This window comes from Xiphophorus maculatus, chromosome 2 (assembly GCF_002775205.1).
Source record: "Xiphophorus maculatus strain JP 163 A chromosome 2, X_maculatus-5.0-male, whole genome shotgun sequence".
Classification (NCBI taxonomy): domain Eukaryota; kingdom Metazoa; phylum Chordata; class Actinopteri; order Cyprinodontiformes; family Poeciliidae; genus Xiphophorus; species Xiphophorus maculatus.
Window position 1 is genome coordinate 28,960,989 of NC_036444.1, and position 17,041 is coordinate 28,978,029.

The window sequence follows — 17,041 nt, forward strand, 5'->3', positions numbered from 1 at the left end:
GCTCTTTATCTGTAAACTGACGATAATCTATACTGGAGAAAAAACACAAGAAAAACACAACGTTGCAAGCAATTTTGATTATGATGGATGGAGTAAAGATGAACAAAAACATTTGAATTTGAACTTGAACGGATGATTTATTCCCAAGATTTATTCTCCACCTACCGCATAAATTCAGATGAAATGATTCAACTTTTTGTTTTCAGCATACTCACATTGTCCAAATATTTCTCACCTATAAGTTATTTTTTAAATGAAGTTATAGTTAGCATCCAAAATTGTGATTATTTAAGTAAACACGAAGAAGCTCAAAGAGAAAGTTAGGAATTTTTCAAGCCAGTTTGAAAGGTAAAGCACATTTGCTCATGACAAAACAGATAAAAATGTTTTTTAAAAGTGAAATTAACAGTTGAAAAATGATTTTGTGAGATCTTATATTTGAATAATTTTATCAATGAAAAGTGGTATAATTTTTTTTTTCTATTGTAACTATATGTGACTGAACAATGAAAAATAATGCCTGATTATTATGTGAAATAAAAATAATGCACTGCTTTCAAAACATTTGTAGATATAAAAATCTGGTTTGTATTCAGCCCTTCTTCACCTTTTTATCCCTCAATATGTATTTTGTCATAAACAAACCAAATATAAATTTCACTTCTCAAGGTTACATTTTGAGAATCATGATCATTTTTCTTTTTCTTAAGTTACCTACGGGTTTATGTTGGCCTTTAATGTGAAATGGCAATAAGAAACGTTGAAGTTTGTTCTTGAACTTTTCCACATGTTTGTGAAAAAGTTCAACATGTCAGACACTATATTTTACATGCAGCTACTTTAAAATTGCAATGAAACATTTAATGAATATTAGATTAAGCGTCTCAACTTTTGTAGTTTCTTAATGATAATGTTTCTTAGTCACCAGGGGAAAATTTGGGGGAATGATCAATGAAAACCCAAATACTTGGAAACATTTTTATTTAAAAATTTGTACAAGATGTTTACAGCCTTTAAGTGAAATAAACTGAAAAAAGCAGAAGACCCTGCCATTAAATAAACGCATTTATCTGTGCTATGTAATTTTATGCACCCCGCTAGAGTAGTTCCTGTATATTTTCAGTAAGACTAAAATGTTTCCGTAACAGGAAAAGGGCGGCTAAGTTAATAACACATGAGTAATTTTAATTCTTAATCTTAATCAACACAACATGCATGTGTTTAGGCAGCAGGACAAAACCTATAAATGGAGACGGAGGAAATGCAAAGTCCACACAGAAAGCTCAGCACAACTGAGTTAGTGGACGGTGTTGCCCACAGCTACACTGTGGAAGTCGAACCGACTAATTACATTACAAAGGGATAACATAGCAAGGTTAGTACGATAATAACTTAAGTATTTATGTCAAAATATGCATTTTGCATCAATCCAATCTCGCTACATATGGGGTGCCTTTTGTAAAGTTACATATTTAAAAATTAACAGCAATAATCTGAGTCATTTAGCCTGAAAAAATGGGAGGTTCGATTTTCAAACCTCAGGTTATTCATATTTATAAATGCCACAGCTTTAGCTTTAGTTAGCAAGCTAAATGTTTAGGTTGCTAGGGAAGTGTTTAGCTTACCTAAACCTAGCTAAGAGTTTAAGTAAGCTAATTACTTAGCTAGGTAAGCAAAGTATTTATTTGGCAAGCTAAATATTTAGCTTCAAATTAAATATTTAGTTTGAAGCTAAATATTTAGCTTGTAGTGTGAAACCAAAAATCGAACTTGCTAACTAAATATTTAGCATGCTAGCTATATATTTTATTTCAGGCTAAATATTTAGCTTGCTAATTATTTTTCCAGTTTGAAAATGACATTTCTAAATGGATCAACATGATGAAAATCCATCCATCCCTAGTGGAGTCAGGAGGTGCTGGTGTTTATCTCCAGCTAACGTTCCGGGCAAGAGGTGGGTTCACCCTGGACAGGTCGCCAGTCTGTCGCAGGGCAACACAGAGACATACAGGACACACAACCATTCACACACACACCTAGAGAGAATTTAGAGAGACCAATTAACCTGACAGTCATGTGTTTGGAGTGTGGGAGGAAGCCGGAGTACCCAGAGAGAACCCACCATGTACAGGGAGAACATGCAAACTCCATGCAGAAAGACCCTGGGGCTGGAATCGAACCCAGGACCTTCTTGCTGCAAGGCAACAGGTCTACCCACTGCCCCACTGTGCAGCCCCATGATGAAAATATGACTGAAAAACGACCCCCCTATTTTTTCCTCTATCAGTCTCAATAAACCAAATTATTGCTGTTAATTTTTGACTTTGTGGCTTTAAAAATGCCACCCCGTTCCTACAAAGTTCCCCTCCGTTGACGCTAAAGTGAGTAGAAGCAACAGATTTACAAAGCTGGATTGTCTAAACGGAGACAACCTTGTCACACGGCAGCAGCTGGCTGACGCCGATTTTCTTCACATAATCGTTCTGCAGAGACAAATGCAAAGGTAAAGTCAGCAGCTTGCGCTAGGAATCAAAACGCATCCTCTTAAAGCCACCGTAGGTTAGCAGAGATTATTGACTGTAATGTTTACTGACATGATCTTACATCGGTAAGAAAGAAATACGTAAAAGAAAAACATGCTTAATGTTAATGTTTCAGTCTTTACTTGACAACTTTGATGAGGTAGGGTCTTCCCCCTTTCCCCCCCCACTTCTTCATGTTCAACCTCTCCGGATCTCCAGGAGCCAAAACAGGCGAGCCCGGATCAGCCTGCAGCAAAACAAATTTTTAAAAATAAATAAATAACAACAAATAAAAGTTGGGGAGAAAAGAAGGAAATCTCTTCTCCTATTCAATCCACACACAAAAAAAAATCTATTTACATATGCTGCTGCCTCTGCCAACATTTTACAACTTAAAGAAAATTCTTAAGAGGCAAACGTCTGTTTCCTGGGTTATTAAAAATTAAAAGACATAAGCTTAGATAGCTAAAGTGCTACTGCTGTTATCTTTCAAAGCGTTGCATACTCACGGGGTCCTGGCCTCTGGATGGATGGAGAGCAGAGCTGACAATCTCTCGTTGAATCCTGGAGCAAAGTTTTCTGGGTTGATTGCTACAAAACACTGACCCTGAAATCCAAAACGGGACAAATTATGAAGGACAAAAAGGTTGTACAGACTCGCCTTTTCACTGAAGCAAGAAATAAAAGACTTTGTTTATTCGCTGATGTTTTTTCTTGTTGTTTTAAAACCATTTTGTCTCTGAACTTTATAAAGTTCCTCTTAGAGAAAAAATGTCTTCTAATGGAATTACTGCTTGAGTGATCTTATTGGTAGAGTTTAAATTAGACTTAATTTTTAATCAACTGCTAACAACATTGCAAGGCAAGGAAACATGTTAATTTAAAAGAGCACCATACATGTCCAAGACATTTGGATAGACAAACAGAAATGAACAAAGTGTTTAAAATATAGTATCTAAAGCATGTTGCATATTCTTGTAACAATTACTGAAAGACAACTTTCAAAAATTTAAATCCAAAATTAAATTGTAGTTTAATTTTTATTTAAATCCAAAGTTTGTCTTTTTATTTCATCCTTCAAATAGACAAACAGTTCGTTGGTCAGATTGTTTGATCATAAAAAAAAAAAAAATGCTGTCAGTTCAGAGCAAAAGGCATAGAAACTAAATGCTGTTCAGGTCCTAGAAACACTGAATAAGTAGCCAAATCACAACAGTAATTAATTTTGGCCTAACACCACCATTTTGAAAATATAACAGGCCTCTGACAGCAGCATCACGGAGGAGCTGCCTCGTTTTTTTTTTTCTTTAACAGACCACTAAAGACAGCTTTTCAGTTTTTCCCCATTTCAACAGGAAACTCATTTTCATGGCAGTGTTTTAAGATGATAGTTAGTGGTTGTTAAAGTTTAAAACAGAGCGCTTCTCTCAGTCCTTGCATTCCTCGGACCAAACACGACGACCTCTGACCTGTTTGCAACAAATTGGAGGAAACTCTGACTCATCCACTCACCGGTGTCACGAAGAGACTGGCTCACTGATCACAGCGGACTAAGGTCAGGCGACGACACAAATTAAAAAGCTGCGATTTCAGCATAAATATGGAAGCAGACGTAGTTTGCAATCATTTGACAAGGGAGAAATCGATCGCGTTAAATGTAAGTGGGCTCAGAACGAATCTTAGAGGAATCCCACAAACCTGGGACTGAGATTTGGAGAGCTGATTCTTTATTGTGCCGCGTTTTGAACAAAACTGAGAAATAAACTAATTATAAGTCACAATAGACAAGGTATGTAGAATGTAGCCCTTTTTTTTTACATCAAAATTACAGTTTGATCATAATTTCTAAAAGTAAAGATATTTATTGAAGAAAATATATATATATTTAATGGGGAATTTATGCCAAGATGCACATTTGTGAGACTTATGAGAAGCATAAGTGCATACTAAATATATGCTAAAATCTGTGCAGCTGTAAAATTCTAAGTACAGCTAAATTTAACCCTTAGTGCCATCAACACATCTGGGATTGTTTGTTTGATTTAAAAAAAAAACAAAAAAAACAATTTGGGGGTTTAATAATGGAATAATTATATAAAATTTTGCAGTGGAAATTATTAAACCAGTAACGGTTTAAGAACCTAAAGGAAAGGCAGGGAAACAAAGCTGAACCCTGTAAGTGGGAGCATAGAAAAACAATGTCTAGAATACCTAGAACCTTCTGCTTTGGTTCTAGATTAAAGTGCTTATGTTATTGCTAATATTGCTAATATTGTTTTATTGTTAATTTGAATCCGCCTCAATCACTTTGTGGTCTTAATCCAGCCATGGAGCAAGCATCAAGAGTCACATTGGAAGGACTTTTCTGCCATCTGGAGGTCGGAGTGTGAACTACGCCCGGTGGTGATTTTGTTCAGTTTCAGATATTACAGTATTCAATTTGATTGTAAATACTGTGATGATAAAAATGCGATCGTTGGTCATGTGCGTGTGATTTAATTCAGTTTCAAAGCCCAATTTCAGCAATAGAAACATCCAGAAAATAATCTACACACTTTATGCCAAACTGCGTCTGTTTCTAATTTGCATGATACTAAAATGTATATTCGATGTATGTTCTGCATCCAAATTAACAATGGGGACCAGTCCTCCTCCAGTCAGAACACTCTTTGGGTCCGTTGTGTGACGTGTCCCTCCGGGTCGCAGCCCCATCCATCAGGGATCGGATATTTAACACATTTGGTTTAATTTCAAATGTGACGCCACGCTCAGTGGGCTGGTGCCCAACGTGCGCTACAGGGTGCAGCTTCACATTGTTTCTACAAGAATTATATGTAAGCAAATGTCCAAATCTAGGACATGCATTCTATACTGTGTTAAGGCTTTAGGGAATACACGGACTAAAGAAGGGAAAAGCCTCTCAGTTGCGGTCGTTGACGTGCAGAAGCATCACATGTGGATTTATTCTCCAGGTTAAATGACATTCTTACCTCTTTACCGCGTGTTGGTAAATGACAAACCCTGCAGGAACGACATAAATACTGCTAAGGCGACTGAAAATATGCTTCACTTGTGTTGGTTATAAAATGAAAAAGTTTTAACGGAGCGAGGGAAGTCTCACTCGCGAGCATGTTTTCTTTCAGGGCCTGCATTGAATAATAACCAGCAAATCCAAAATGGTTAGAGCCTTTGAGAGAAGAGTCATCCATTTATTTTTTGTTTTCTTTGCCTGCCTTTCTTCCCTAATAACCTATTTAGATATTGTATGTCTGCAATTCAAAGGGCAGTAAATACATGATTTAGTTTTTTATTTTGGTAAAACCATTTAATAAAATAACACAAATGTTCTAAACTATGATGGCTCAGTATCTTTTTAAACCATTCCATTGTAGCTCTGGCTGTTTGCTGAGAGCCACGCTTCCATAAATGCCAGATTTATGGAGGATCTAACTAATAAAGTTACCATAATCTCCTTGGCTGTTTTTCTGATTCTGTTTTTGGTGGCATTGCTGCTGTGCCGTACTCTTAATTTGTACATTTTGGGCTGATCAGTCCTCCAGGAAATGCTCAAAGCTTGCAATATTGATTTGTAACCTAGCTCCGATGAAACCTCATCACTACTGGCTGCCGAGTTCCTTGGTTTCCATGATTCTGTTTACAGAGCCGCTGCATTTATACGGCAGATGTGGACGAATCTATCCAAAGCACGAATAATATCAATCCAAGTTTGTTTCAGCTTCCTATCATACTAGCGTGATAAGACTGACACTTTAGTTCCAGATTGAAATTTTATTATACTTTTGTGTTTGTTTCTCAACTCTGCCATAAAAAGATTTTGGTTTGAAAATTTCTCAAATTATAATTTAAAAAAATATATATAATTTTTTCTTTAGAAAACAATTCGCCCGATTCTATTTTTCTATTGCGTCTGTTTGTTGTGTGTATATATTATTGAAGTGCTTTCCAGGCACCTATAAACTTTTTCTAAACTCTGACCTAGTTTTTAACAAAATAATTCAAAGGGGAAAAAAAGCACAAAAATGCATAAAAGTGAAATGTGATATGATACGATAGTAATAAGTATTGGTATTGGTGATACTGGCCCTGTTATTTGTATCAGACCGATATCAAAATATGCACTATTGCATTCTTCTTTTATATGGACAATAAGTTACATGCAAGTGAACTTTATTTATGAGTAAAGTAACTTTTCAACGCATTTAGATTAAAATGTCATTTTAATGGGGATATTGCTTTTAGATTTTAATTTATAAACAATTTTGAATGTTATAATTTCTCTTCCATTTCACAGTTATACACCGCTGAATGTTGGTCTGTTACATTAAACCTGATGTTTTCGGATACGTCTGAACAACATGGCTAACCTGACTCTGTTTCCCAGCCTCTATTAGAACCAGAGAAGATGAGCCACCACCCAGCCAACGCCAACCTCTTTGGCCTTCCTAATAGCCAGAATCATGCAGAAGTTTCCCACAACTGGGCCCAGCAGGATGTTCCCGTCCACCAGCGCTGTGGCCGCACTCTCCTTCTCCACCACAGGCTCGCCCTCCACTGCACACACCCCGGTCCGTATGTCCTTCAAGTGCATATCTGTCAGCAAGGACACGGGTTGTCAGCAGCACGCACATTTTAGGCAGGGATTACCCAGCAGACGTCAAACGGTGCAACATAAAGACAAGCTGCCATTACGGACACTGAAGGGTGGATATTTACAAGCTTCTGCATCGACTGACCCACCCTGTTGAGTCCGTGGCTATAGTGCCCCCTGCAGAAACAGTGGGCCCTTCAGGAGCCTGAGGGTCTTTACTGTGCTGTTACTTTTTAAAATAAGATTTGTTCTGATACGATGTCGCATGAGAAGATGTTTATGAGAAACTCAGCATAAAAACCGATGATTACTCCATTCCTTTAATTTGCATTTTAGGTAGGAAGGGAGCTAAACTTTGACATTTTTTTTTGCACTTAGCCTTTCTATATATTTAACTTTCAGCAGAACGTCAAACAAAAAGTCATACCATGGAGTTACTGCACACAGAGGCGTATTGATGTGTAGAGACCGGGGTCTAGTGTGGGGAGGGTGGACAAAGCGCCGATACACTCAAGAGCAAAGCTTAAATGCAACAGAGGGGTCATCGAGTGCGCCGCGCCTCTCCGCGCCGCACCGCACCGCGCTGCGTTTCTACTACAGATCAAGACACGTCTGCTGTCTTTACTCTCGCTTTGGGTGCAACTGTGAAGAAGGAACTGCGTGGCTCTGCTTCACTTTCAACTTCAATGGATTTCATGTGATGAGTAATTATATAGGAGAGAACAATGCAAACAAAATGATGGATGTTTTTTTAAACCGAAGTTACAAATTAAACTCAGAGTGTGGCCTGTCTTTGTATTGTTACACTTCCATCTGCACATCTTTTGAAGTATTTTTATTTCTTTTTACTAACTTTGCTTTAGAAATAGTTGTTGGGTTTTTATACACATTCTTTGCAAAACAGCTCAATATCAGTCAGACTGGATAAAGAGTCCGTAGCCATAGATTTCCATTTGGTTTAGACTGGACTTTGACTAGGACACTTTTTAGCTCAATATTCTAATATCTGGACCGAAGCCGTGCTTGTATGTTTGAGGTTATTGTCCTTGGAGTCTGGACGTTGAAGCCCACACTTCTGCTATAATCACACAAATGTGGAAACCTCCATCAGGTTTCATTCATGGATTGTCTCGTATGTAGCCCCCAGCATGATACTCCCTCCACCGTGTTTCGCCATCAGGATGGTTTGCTCGGTTCTGGTCTCACGAGCAGAGCAGCTTCTTCCACATGTTTGCTCAGCATGGAAAACCGAAAACAGGAACTTATTATTGATTTTGGTTTGCCAGTCGATTTCTGTTCCATCAATAAACGGTCAAATTTATGGGGAGACAAAAAAAGTGTTAAACGACTCTCCCGATGTCTCTGCTTGAATTGTGTTTACAATGTGCAAAATTGCACATTTTCGTGTATAAACAGACCAGCTAGAGAAGCATGTAGCTGCTTTTGCTTTTCTCCAGGAACTCCTGATTATTGGCCCCACCACCAATCTGATGACTTTCATTGTTTCTCAATCCTCCTCCTTAATATTATTAATAATGATGATGATAATAATAGTAATTATTATTATTGTAAGGCATAATAAAGCAATATGTATTCATCATAATAACCTATTATGATGAATATGTATTGCCTTATTTATTATTCATATTTATAATATAAAAATATTATTATTATTATTAAAGCATCAATTATTTCCAATTGCTATATCAGCAGCAAAAATTGAAATCTTTTTTTCATTGTTAATCTTAAGCATATCCATCCATCCATCCATCCATCCATCCATCCATCCATCCATCCATCCATCCATCCATCCATCCATCCATCCATCCATCCATCCATCCATCCATCCATCCATCCATCCAAAAAGGTTTTCCATAATATTAGATGCACTAATGTGGACAGTTTGTTTGGTATTCAACAGGGAAAGTCTAATCCAGATTATAATAAAAATTCCATAAATACATTTTTAAATATATTTTATCTTTTTTACTAATGGTCTAACTTCAAACCCATCAAAATGTCTCAGAAAATTCTGAAAACTCAGAAGTCCATCTCAAGATGTTTTCCACAAACGTGAACTCTAGATTGACATTGACCCAAAACGAAAACCTAAATTTCTTGCAATTAATTTTGGCCTTCACAAAACCTTGATCTCAGTCCCAGGGAAGATCTGTGTGCAAAGCAGAAGGTGTGTGTGTGTGTGTGTGTGTGTGTGTGTGTGTGTGTGTGTGTGAGAGCAAGGAGGAATGGGTCAGAATAGCACCAAACCATGTTTTCCAATGAAAACGGTGTTGTCACGGTAACGTGCAGAGTTAGCTTTCTGTCACCCCCAGTTTTCCTGTTGGTCAGGAAGTTCAATTTTGGTTTCGCAGGTGCTTCCTGCGTCCTGTATAAGGCATGTTGTGACTCTGAGTTCTTCTTCTTGCCCACGTTTCCTTAAAGGTCAGATTTGTGGAGCACTAATGCTTGTCAACAGATCCTCTAAGTTTAGCCGTAGCTCTTCCAGCGTTACCATGCGCCTCTCTGCTGCTGCGCTGGTTCATGTTTTCTTGCCGTGTCTCGGTAGGTTTGCAGTTGTGCCAGATTTAGTTGCTGCCATTTTTAGTTGATGGCCTGCACTTTGGTTTGGTCAAAGCAAGAGTTTTTTCTGTTTTTTAAAACATAGCCCTATGTTAAACTTCCTTAACCTCCCTGCTGTGTCAAATGGTCTTTATGATATTTTTGTTTACTTATTAAACCTCAGAACCTCCCACAGACATGCATTCATAAGGACATTAATCTTTACCACTAATTGTTGCTAATTAATAAATTGCTATGCATTTTATTTGCGGGCATTTGTTAAAACAGGACAAATGTGCCTTTCAGACTTTACGCTGTAAAAAATGTTCGAAACCCATGTATTGATTTCCTTCCACCTCATGATTAAGCCTTGCTAGAACACAGAGAAGGTTTTCTACATCCATGCACAATATAAAACGACAAAGCAGCTTTAAAGTTGTAGCAGAACAATCTTAGCTCATTTTATAAATGAATATAAAAGGATTATGTTTCACAAGGCACAGAAAGTTGTGGAGGTGCTAATTACAGGGTATTTAACAAATTGTAAGGAACTCTTTGTTGTTCATGGTTGTCTTGGTCCTGATTAAATTAAAGTGTAGAACATCATTCTGCTTCTTTTCAAGCATGCAAATTTGGTGAAAAATTGCTTCTATAATATAGATTTATATTTACAGTCAAGCAGTCAAATAACACTTTCTTAGTACTTCACATAAAATCCATTGAAATCGGCGCTGATAATGTGGCAAAATGTGGAGAAGCTCCAGAGTACGAATATCCGAGCAAGACGACGTTTCTGCATGACATGCATTCTGCGTTCTTTACGGCTCCAAAAAGTATTTACCCCCTTCCCGATTTCCAATTTTTCACCTCTTTCAAAACAGCAAAACATGCATTGACTGACGCTTAAGAACTCTCCTGAAAATGTAAGAAGACTTAATTTTTTATTTCCAGTTCAATTTCCAACGAGTTCTGATTCAGTGCACTGAATTTGAATATTTCGTCGTCTTACCATTCGACTTTGATCGACAACAAATACAAAAACTGTCTTTATGGTTTTAGAGGCATCATTTTGTTAGAGGTCTGGTTTGACACTAGTGCTTTGGGCCCCGGTGCGAGGCTTTCTGTTGCTTCCATCGCCGCTGGGGGGGGGGAAAGAAAAGCGCCTGAAAAGAGCAGGAGGAAGTACGCTCCTCCTCCTCCTCCTCCTCCTACTGTAGGGCCCAAATCTGTCCTGTAATTTCCCCTCAGACATCTGTAAGCATTTGCCTCAGACCACAGAAGGAAAATAGAAAGCTAGAAGCCCTGGGCTGTGATTTGGGCGGATATAAATAAAAGAGAAGCTACTAATGTGAAGGGCGTCAGGAGGAGCGCAACGCTGAAATCACATGAGTGGCATAAGGAAAACCTGGGGGAATCTTGGAGATTTAGCGTGGGGGTGGCTGCACTCAGCTGCAGATCAGCTGAGTGGGTGTGTTTCAGGAAGAAATGGATGTTACATGTTAACATACAGTATATATGTGTTGCATCACATAAGCAGGATTAAAGAGACAAATGAACAAATACAGATTATTAGTTAAAGTGGAATTTTTTTGATGTCTATGAACTTGACCTCAACACTGTAAATGTTCGCCATTGAATTTGAAGCCTGCAATTTTGGACTTTATTTGTTTTTCCTTGTTTTATGGACGTAACAGTAAACTGTGGGACTGAAACTTTAAATTAAGCGAGTCCAGCGACTCTAACCAGTCAGGAAGCGACAACTAGAGCCAAGACTGTCTTTTCGGAAATGTCTCGCGTTAAACTCAGAGCAGAACCAGCAGACTTGGACCGCGTCCCCGTTCCGCTGCGGGCCGCCGCATTTGGCCCTCTGCGGTGGTCATCCTGGGCGGCTCCGCCTCTCACCCGAAGGGCACCTTCGACACGGTTCCCAGAACTGGGTGTTTTGTGTGTGTGCATGTAAAAATGCTAGCGGGCCAAACACACAGCTGGGAGCAAGACCCACCCCGGAGACGGGCCACGGAAACCCAAAACGACCGCTTTAAAGCTGGGTGTGGGTGCAGCGGCGGGAACCGCAGGGGCCAGCCGAAGGAACACCTCTCGGCACCTGTTCCCATTGGCTGGGCGGCGACAGAAAACGACTCGGCTGCGTGGAGACCTCAACATGGAAAGATAAATACATCTCTTTTCCGTCTTTCTGTGATGTACTGTGCTAACATACAGTCTGATTTGTTTATTTCATATATGGAAAACAGCAAGGCAATACAACAGAAAAATCTTCAAAGCTCCAAACAACAAAAAGCAAAACGTATAAAATGATAAAAAGAGATGTATAAAGTAATGTGAGAAATGCTGGAAGATGAAAACGAATTCATTGTCCGTTGCAAACTTTGGCTCCACGTTTGTTTGTTATTTCAGTTCTCAGTCTCGATCTATCCTGACCAAAGACAGTTCCAACAGCCAGTCAAATTGTACTTCACATAAATACAATAAATACCAAAAATAAAGCAGAGAAGCTGGATTTTGTGACTGGCCATGACTTAGCCTTTAAAAACCCTTGGGATTTCTTTAGGTTTTGTGCAATGGTATCCGCTGACGTAGTTTTAGCGTAGTCACATGGACATTGTGTTGCTAAGAGAAGACATTGACAAACTTATGAAATGTGGACAATATCTTGTGACATAGCTCCATGTACCACAGCCATGCACATTTTCAGTTAGAGTTGTTTTAGATCTCGACCACACAGGAACAATTTTTCTCCTAAAACGGGTTGTTATCAAAAACACTCGGGTTCACGCGGGACCGCTTTCAGAAATGTTTCCTTCCGCAAGGAAACCCAGATAGAGAACAGCCTCATTTTTGTCTCCTCCTGACCTGTAGGTGGCGCTAAACATCCACTGTGGGACATGTGAACGTAAAGCTGCCGCAACAAAACCAACGCAAGGGAAGTCTTTTGTGGAACATGTAATCTGCCATTGTCGCATTTGATATGTCTGAGGTTATAGGTCAGGCTAGATTGTAAGCTAGCATGTCGGAGATTTCACAAAAAATTTGTTTTTGTTGTCCAAATACACGAGTGAATTTTTTACTCTGGAAAATGTTAAAAAAAACAACCATAAAAAAAACATTTAGGGTGACCAAAACGCCATCTCCATGTAGACATGGAGCAAAAATTGTTAAAACGTTTCTCTTTTAGCAAAAAAAAACAAACTGTTCCGTGTGGACGGGATGCTAACCTGCTGAAACTAGCTAAAATGCTGCTTTGTGACTAGCTTTTAGCATCCCACTGCTAACAGCTAGCTTCACCAAGCTCGTTGTGATATCACATCTTTTACTACACATACTTATAATAATTTTAAATTACTTTACTTCAAAAAATGTAAACTTTCCCTGTAATGTTTTTCTTTCATTCCTTCATTTTGTCTTTCGGGCCATGTCAGCTTTGGCTCACCACATAAAACATCAGCATGCATCAGCATTTCGTACTAGCAACAGCTCAGATGTAAGTCACATTCATGGCACTGTTTCAAAAATACTGCTTAAATCCGCCTTGACGTTTTCGTATTCATCTAATTTTTGGCAGAGAGACGCTAATACTGCTAAAATAAGTTATCAGTGTTACAGTTAATCCAGATTGTGAGCAGAAGTTTTAACACATCTGCATAGGACAAGTTGAAAACAAACATTTTGACTAATTCTAACGTCTGTCATCGTCTTCTGAATCCAATCGGAGATTTTATTTCTTTCCTCCTTCATCTACCAGCTGAACAGCTTGAGGAAGTTTTGGAAACCGTCCTCTCCCAGAAAATCGAAGGAGCCTTGAGAGGAGCCGAGGTGGACAAGCAGGAGGACGATCAGGACGATGGCCAGCAGAGGGATCAGCAGGTTCCAGCCTGCGGCCAGGATGTTGTACCATTTGGCCTTGTCTGAGCACTCCTGAGCCAGCTGCAGGTTCCCCAGAGTCTTCTGGTCCCGGGCCTGAACAGACACAAGCATATCAGATTTAGTGCCTCGCAAATACTCCTTAGCGTATATATTTTTATTCGCACTTTGCCACAACACAGCCACAAACATCTTTGGGATATATTGAGGTTTTATATGACAGACCAACACAAAGTAATGCATTACTGTGAAGTGGAACAGACTATATTTGTCACCTAAAAATCTGAAAACGGTGCCGTACAGCCTCCATGGACTAAGACTTTGTAGACAGACTTTGGCTTGGACTCCAGTGCGGACTTTGGGCTGAATTTACTCTGATCTAAACTATTCCATTAAAGCCCTTTCTGTATGTTTATGTGGCTGTCCTGTGGGAAGGTGAACCTCCGCCCCAGTCTCCACTCTTTTGTAGCCGCTTACATGTTTTCTTTCAGGATTGTGTTTATCTTCATCCATCTCCTCACCTTCTCAGTCTGTGCTGAAGAAAAAGCATCCCCACAGCAAGCTGCGTCCACCGCCATGTCCGGATGATGCGTTCAGGGTTTTGTGCTGTGTTCACTTTTTGCCCCAACAGGTTTAATCTAGATTCCAACTGACTTGAGAATCTTCTTCCACATATTAGCTGCGTCTACTAAATGCCACGTGACTTCTTTTGTTATTTTTAACATTAGTGTGAGCCGTTCTCTAAATGCCAGATGTGGAGGGCCTGGTGGTTTCTGCCACATGACCGTTGGATCTCTGCACCTCCTCAAGAGCCACCATGAATCTTATGGGTGTTTTCACACCTGATAGTCTGGCAGACTCAGTTCGATTGGGCACCAAAGTTGTAACATGTGTTACATTTTCAGCTGGAGCGATTCACTTTCACATTGCAATGTGTAAAAAGAGAAAAGAAAAAAAACAAACTTGAAAAACCTGTTCACCTTCTTGCCTGTGGTGGCGCTGCACCAAGTACTACTGAATGAAGCGACACAAAAACCTCAGAAGAAGACACTGAACGCAACTTCCTTCTTCACAAATTGTAAACAAAAATAGGGTAGCATCGGCGTTTAGAGATTGTAGGATTTCTTTTGTGTCTTTGGCAAAAGACCGCGATCCATTTCTCCTGCTAGCGCTAGACTGAAGCATTTGTTTCTGTTGTTTTTACCCAGAATGCTCTTGTTATAGAGTGTTTCCTGCTTTTGGAGCGGTCTCCGGTCCGCTGGGCGTTCACATATGCATTTGCAGTTTGCTTCAGCCAAACCCAGACATAGGTCTCTAGGTGGACCAGAGTTAGTTTGTTTTGGTCGGCATCAGAGTTCGATTGTGCGTTCACACCTCCCCAAACGAACCGGACCTTCTGGCTAACAAACTAGAATTCAACTAAAGAGAACAAAGCAAGGCTGCTTCTCTGATTAACGCCTACCGGATTCAGCAATCCAGTTGCTCATACTCTTGTATGTTTCTTTCTGCAATGGTTTTCCTCCATAATGGCTGGATTTATGGATGGCCCAACCAACAGCTGTCTAGTTTTTAAATTCTTCCACCTGACCTGTGGATCTCTGCAGCTCCTCAGAGGTTGGGATACTATTTTACAACTTATATCTGCTTAAAACACCTTCACAACTCTATGCTTGTTCAGTCTTGTGTGTCACTAACTTTCTCTATCAAACTCTGATCCCGTCACAGAGCAGATGTTATTTAGGGGTGACAGAGTAAAGGGAGCTGAGTATGAACATCCAAAGAGAATTTTTAGGACTTTTATTTGTAAAGAAAAGTGTTTGAATTTGACATTTTCCTTCCAGTTGGCAATTACGCACTACTTTGAGTTGCTTGATTACATGGTATGTAGTTATAATTGGACAAAATGGGGGAGAAAAATAAGCAGAGTCATGTGACCTTTGTGTCTCCTCTAGGACTCATCAGAGCGCAGAGTTACTGAACCTCTCCACCAGCACTCTCTAATTTCTTGACTGTACTTGCCCATTAAGGAGATGCCAATTATGCCATTTTTAACTCCCCACTTTGTGAGATACTGTCTTTAATTCCCGTGCTGAGCCAATCACAAGCCTGGCGTTCAAAACTATGCAGACAGGGGGGAAGAAGTAAAGTGACATGTGGTTTACACACCCTTCTGTGGTAAGCTTAGCAGAAACTTAAAAAAAAAAAATTCAGGTACCGAACACCTTTTATGTCGGTAAAACATCTGCCTGACTCCATTCCTGTGGTGTAAGGCATTCCAGGTTTCCGGACAAGGACATTCTAGATGCTTTGCAGCCAAATGTGTTTTGTTGCATTGTGTGTGATTCAAAATAGTACAAAGTACCACAACTCTGGGAATCTAAATATATTTATAGACATTTAAAATGGTTATTGCTCTCAAGTCGACATTTGCACAAACAAAATGGTTCTTGAGGTTGACTAACAGAGGACGGCCATATCCTGGTCTGCTGGCCTGGATTATTTTTATCCAGCTCTATTTCCCAGCGTGGCATTTGGAATATAACGCCTACTAACATTTCCGACTGTCTATCTAATATGGCCAACGTCAAGAAATTGTACAAGGAATGTTGACTTGTTCTCATCAAATGTCACCGATTACCAAACTGTCTTCTTCCAAGAACTTATCTTCTCGATTTTGCTTTCACTCTCATCTCCAACCATTTATAATTTACAGGGTTTTTTCTTATTAGTTAAAGGTAATTTAGATCGAAAGTCAAAGGAAGGGGCCACTTAGTGCACGTTTGTAAAGCTAAACCTAACTTCATTACATCAAACTTGTTCTGGATGTTGAATTGGTTGGGTTTTTTTTACTCTGGGTGCCATTTTAAGCTTCGTCTCATCTGAACGCCTCCTCAAAACGGTTCAAATTTCAAGTGAATTCAAGAAAGAAGGACCTGAGCTCACCTTGATGGAGTAGATGAGTGCCATGAAGCCCAAGCAGCAGAAGTTGACGTAAAAGGTGTTGCAGAGCGACCAGAGCAGGTAGTCTCGGGGAGGGTTCTTCCCCGGGTTGCCCATGTTCACCACGGTGGAACCCGCCGGCTTGCGGGCCGACTTGCAGTTTGTGAGTGGGGTGCAGTCGGATGGAAAGTTGTAGGAATGATTATCCATGTTGAAGAAACTCTGGTTGCGACCGAACGGTTGACTTAGTGAATGGCGAGTCTCTCTCTCTCTCTCTCTCTGTTTGGAAGTGGTCCCCCCCAACACCACCCGGTCTGGGAGGCTTTTAAGGGCCCGCAAAAAGGGAGGCGGCTGGGAGAAGACGCATGGGCAGGGTCCTTTAATACACAGCGGGTCTGTCATTATGTGGCCGGGCCTAAAGGAGACTGAAATAGAGACAGAAAGACGAAAGAGGACAAAACTTTATACGAGAGCAGCGCACAGTCCTCCATTAGATGGTCCCTAATTTCAGTTTTCTTTTTTCCGAGCTGCT

At 39.7% G+C, this 17,041-nt stretch overlaps 2 protein-coding genes across 2 annotated transcripts; both read right to left on the minus strand.

The window, feature by feature from the left end:
- Window positions 1-2,417: 2,417 nt before the first annotated feature.
- LOC102222202 ((2R)-3-sulfolactate dehydrogenase (NADP(+))-like) lies at window positions 2,418-8,360 on the minus strand. The gene is given in 12 exon segments (XM_023350146.1): window positions 2,418-2,490; window positions 2,666-2,769; window positions 3,032-3,049; window positions 3,052-3,129; window positions 5,157-5,210; window positions 5,213-5,270; window positions 5,272-5,315; window positions 5,513-5,543; window positions 5,625-5,710; window positions 6,946-7,133; window positions 7,277-7,308; window positions 8,338-8,360. Coding segments are annotated over 12 exon segments (789 nt in total).
- A 4,450-nt stretch (window positions 8,361-12,810) lies between these two features.
- ifitm5 (interferon induced transmembrane protein 5) lies at window positions 12,811-16,831 on the minus strand. The gene is made up of 2 exons (XM_005809236.2): window positions 16,513-16,831; window positions 12,811-13,665 (listed from the first exon to the last, which is right to left on the minus strand). The coding sequence occupies exons 1-2, from the start codon at window positions 16,717-16,719 to the stop codon at window positions 13,444-13,446; spliced, it is 429 nt and encodes a 142-aa protein (XP_005809293.1). The 5' UTR covers window positions 16,720-16,831; the 3' UTR covers window positions 12,811-13,443.
- Window positions 16,832-17,041: the final 210 nt, after the last annotated feature.

Excerpts from the sequence above, each read along its gene's own strand:
- ifitm5 (XM_005809236.2), bottom strand. The coding sequence starts at position 16,719 with ATGGATAATCATTCCTACAACTTTCCATCCGACTGCACCCCACTCACA. Across the intron at positions 13,666-16,512 it reads CACTCATCTACTCCATCAAG|GCCCGGGACCAGAAGACTCT; the intron begins GTGAGCTCAGGT and ends GTGTCTGTTCAG.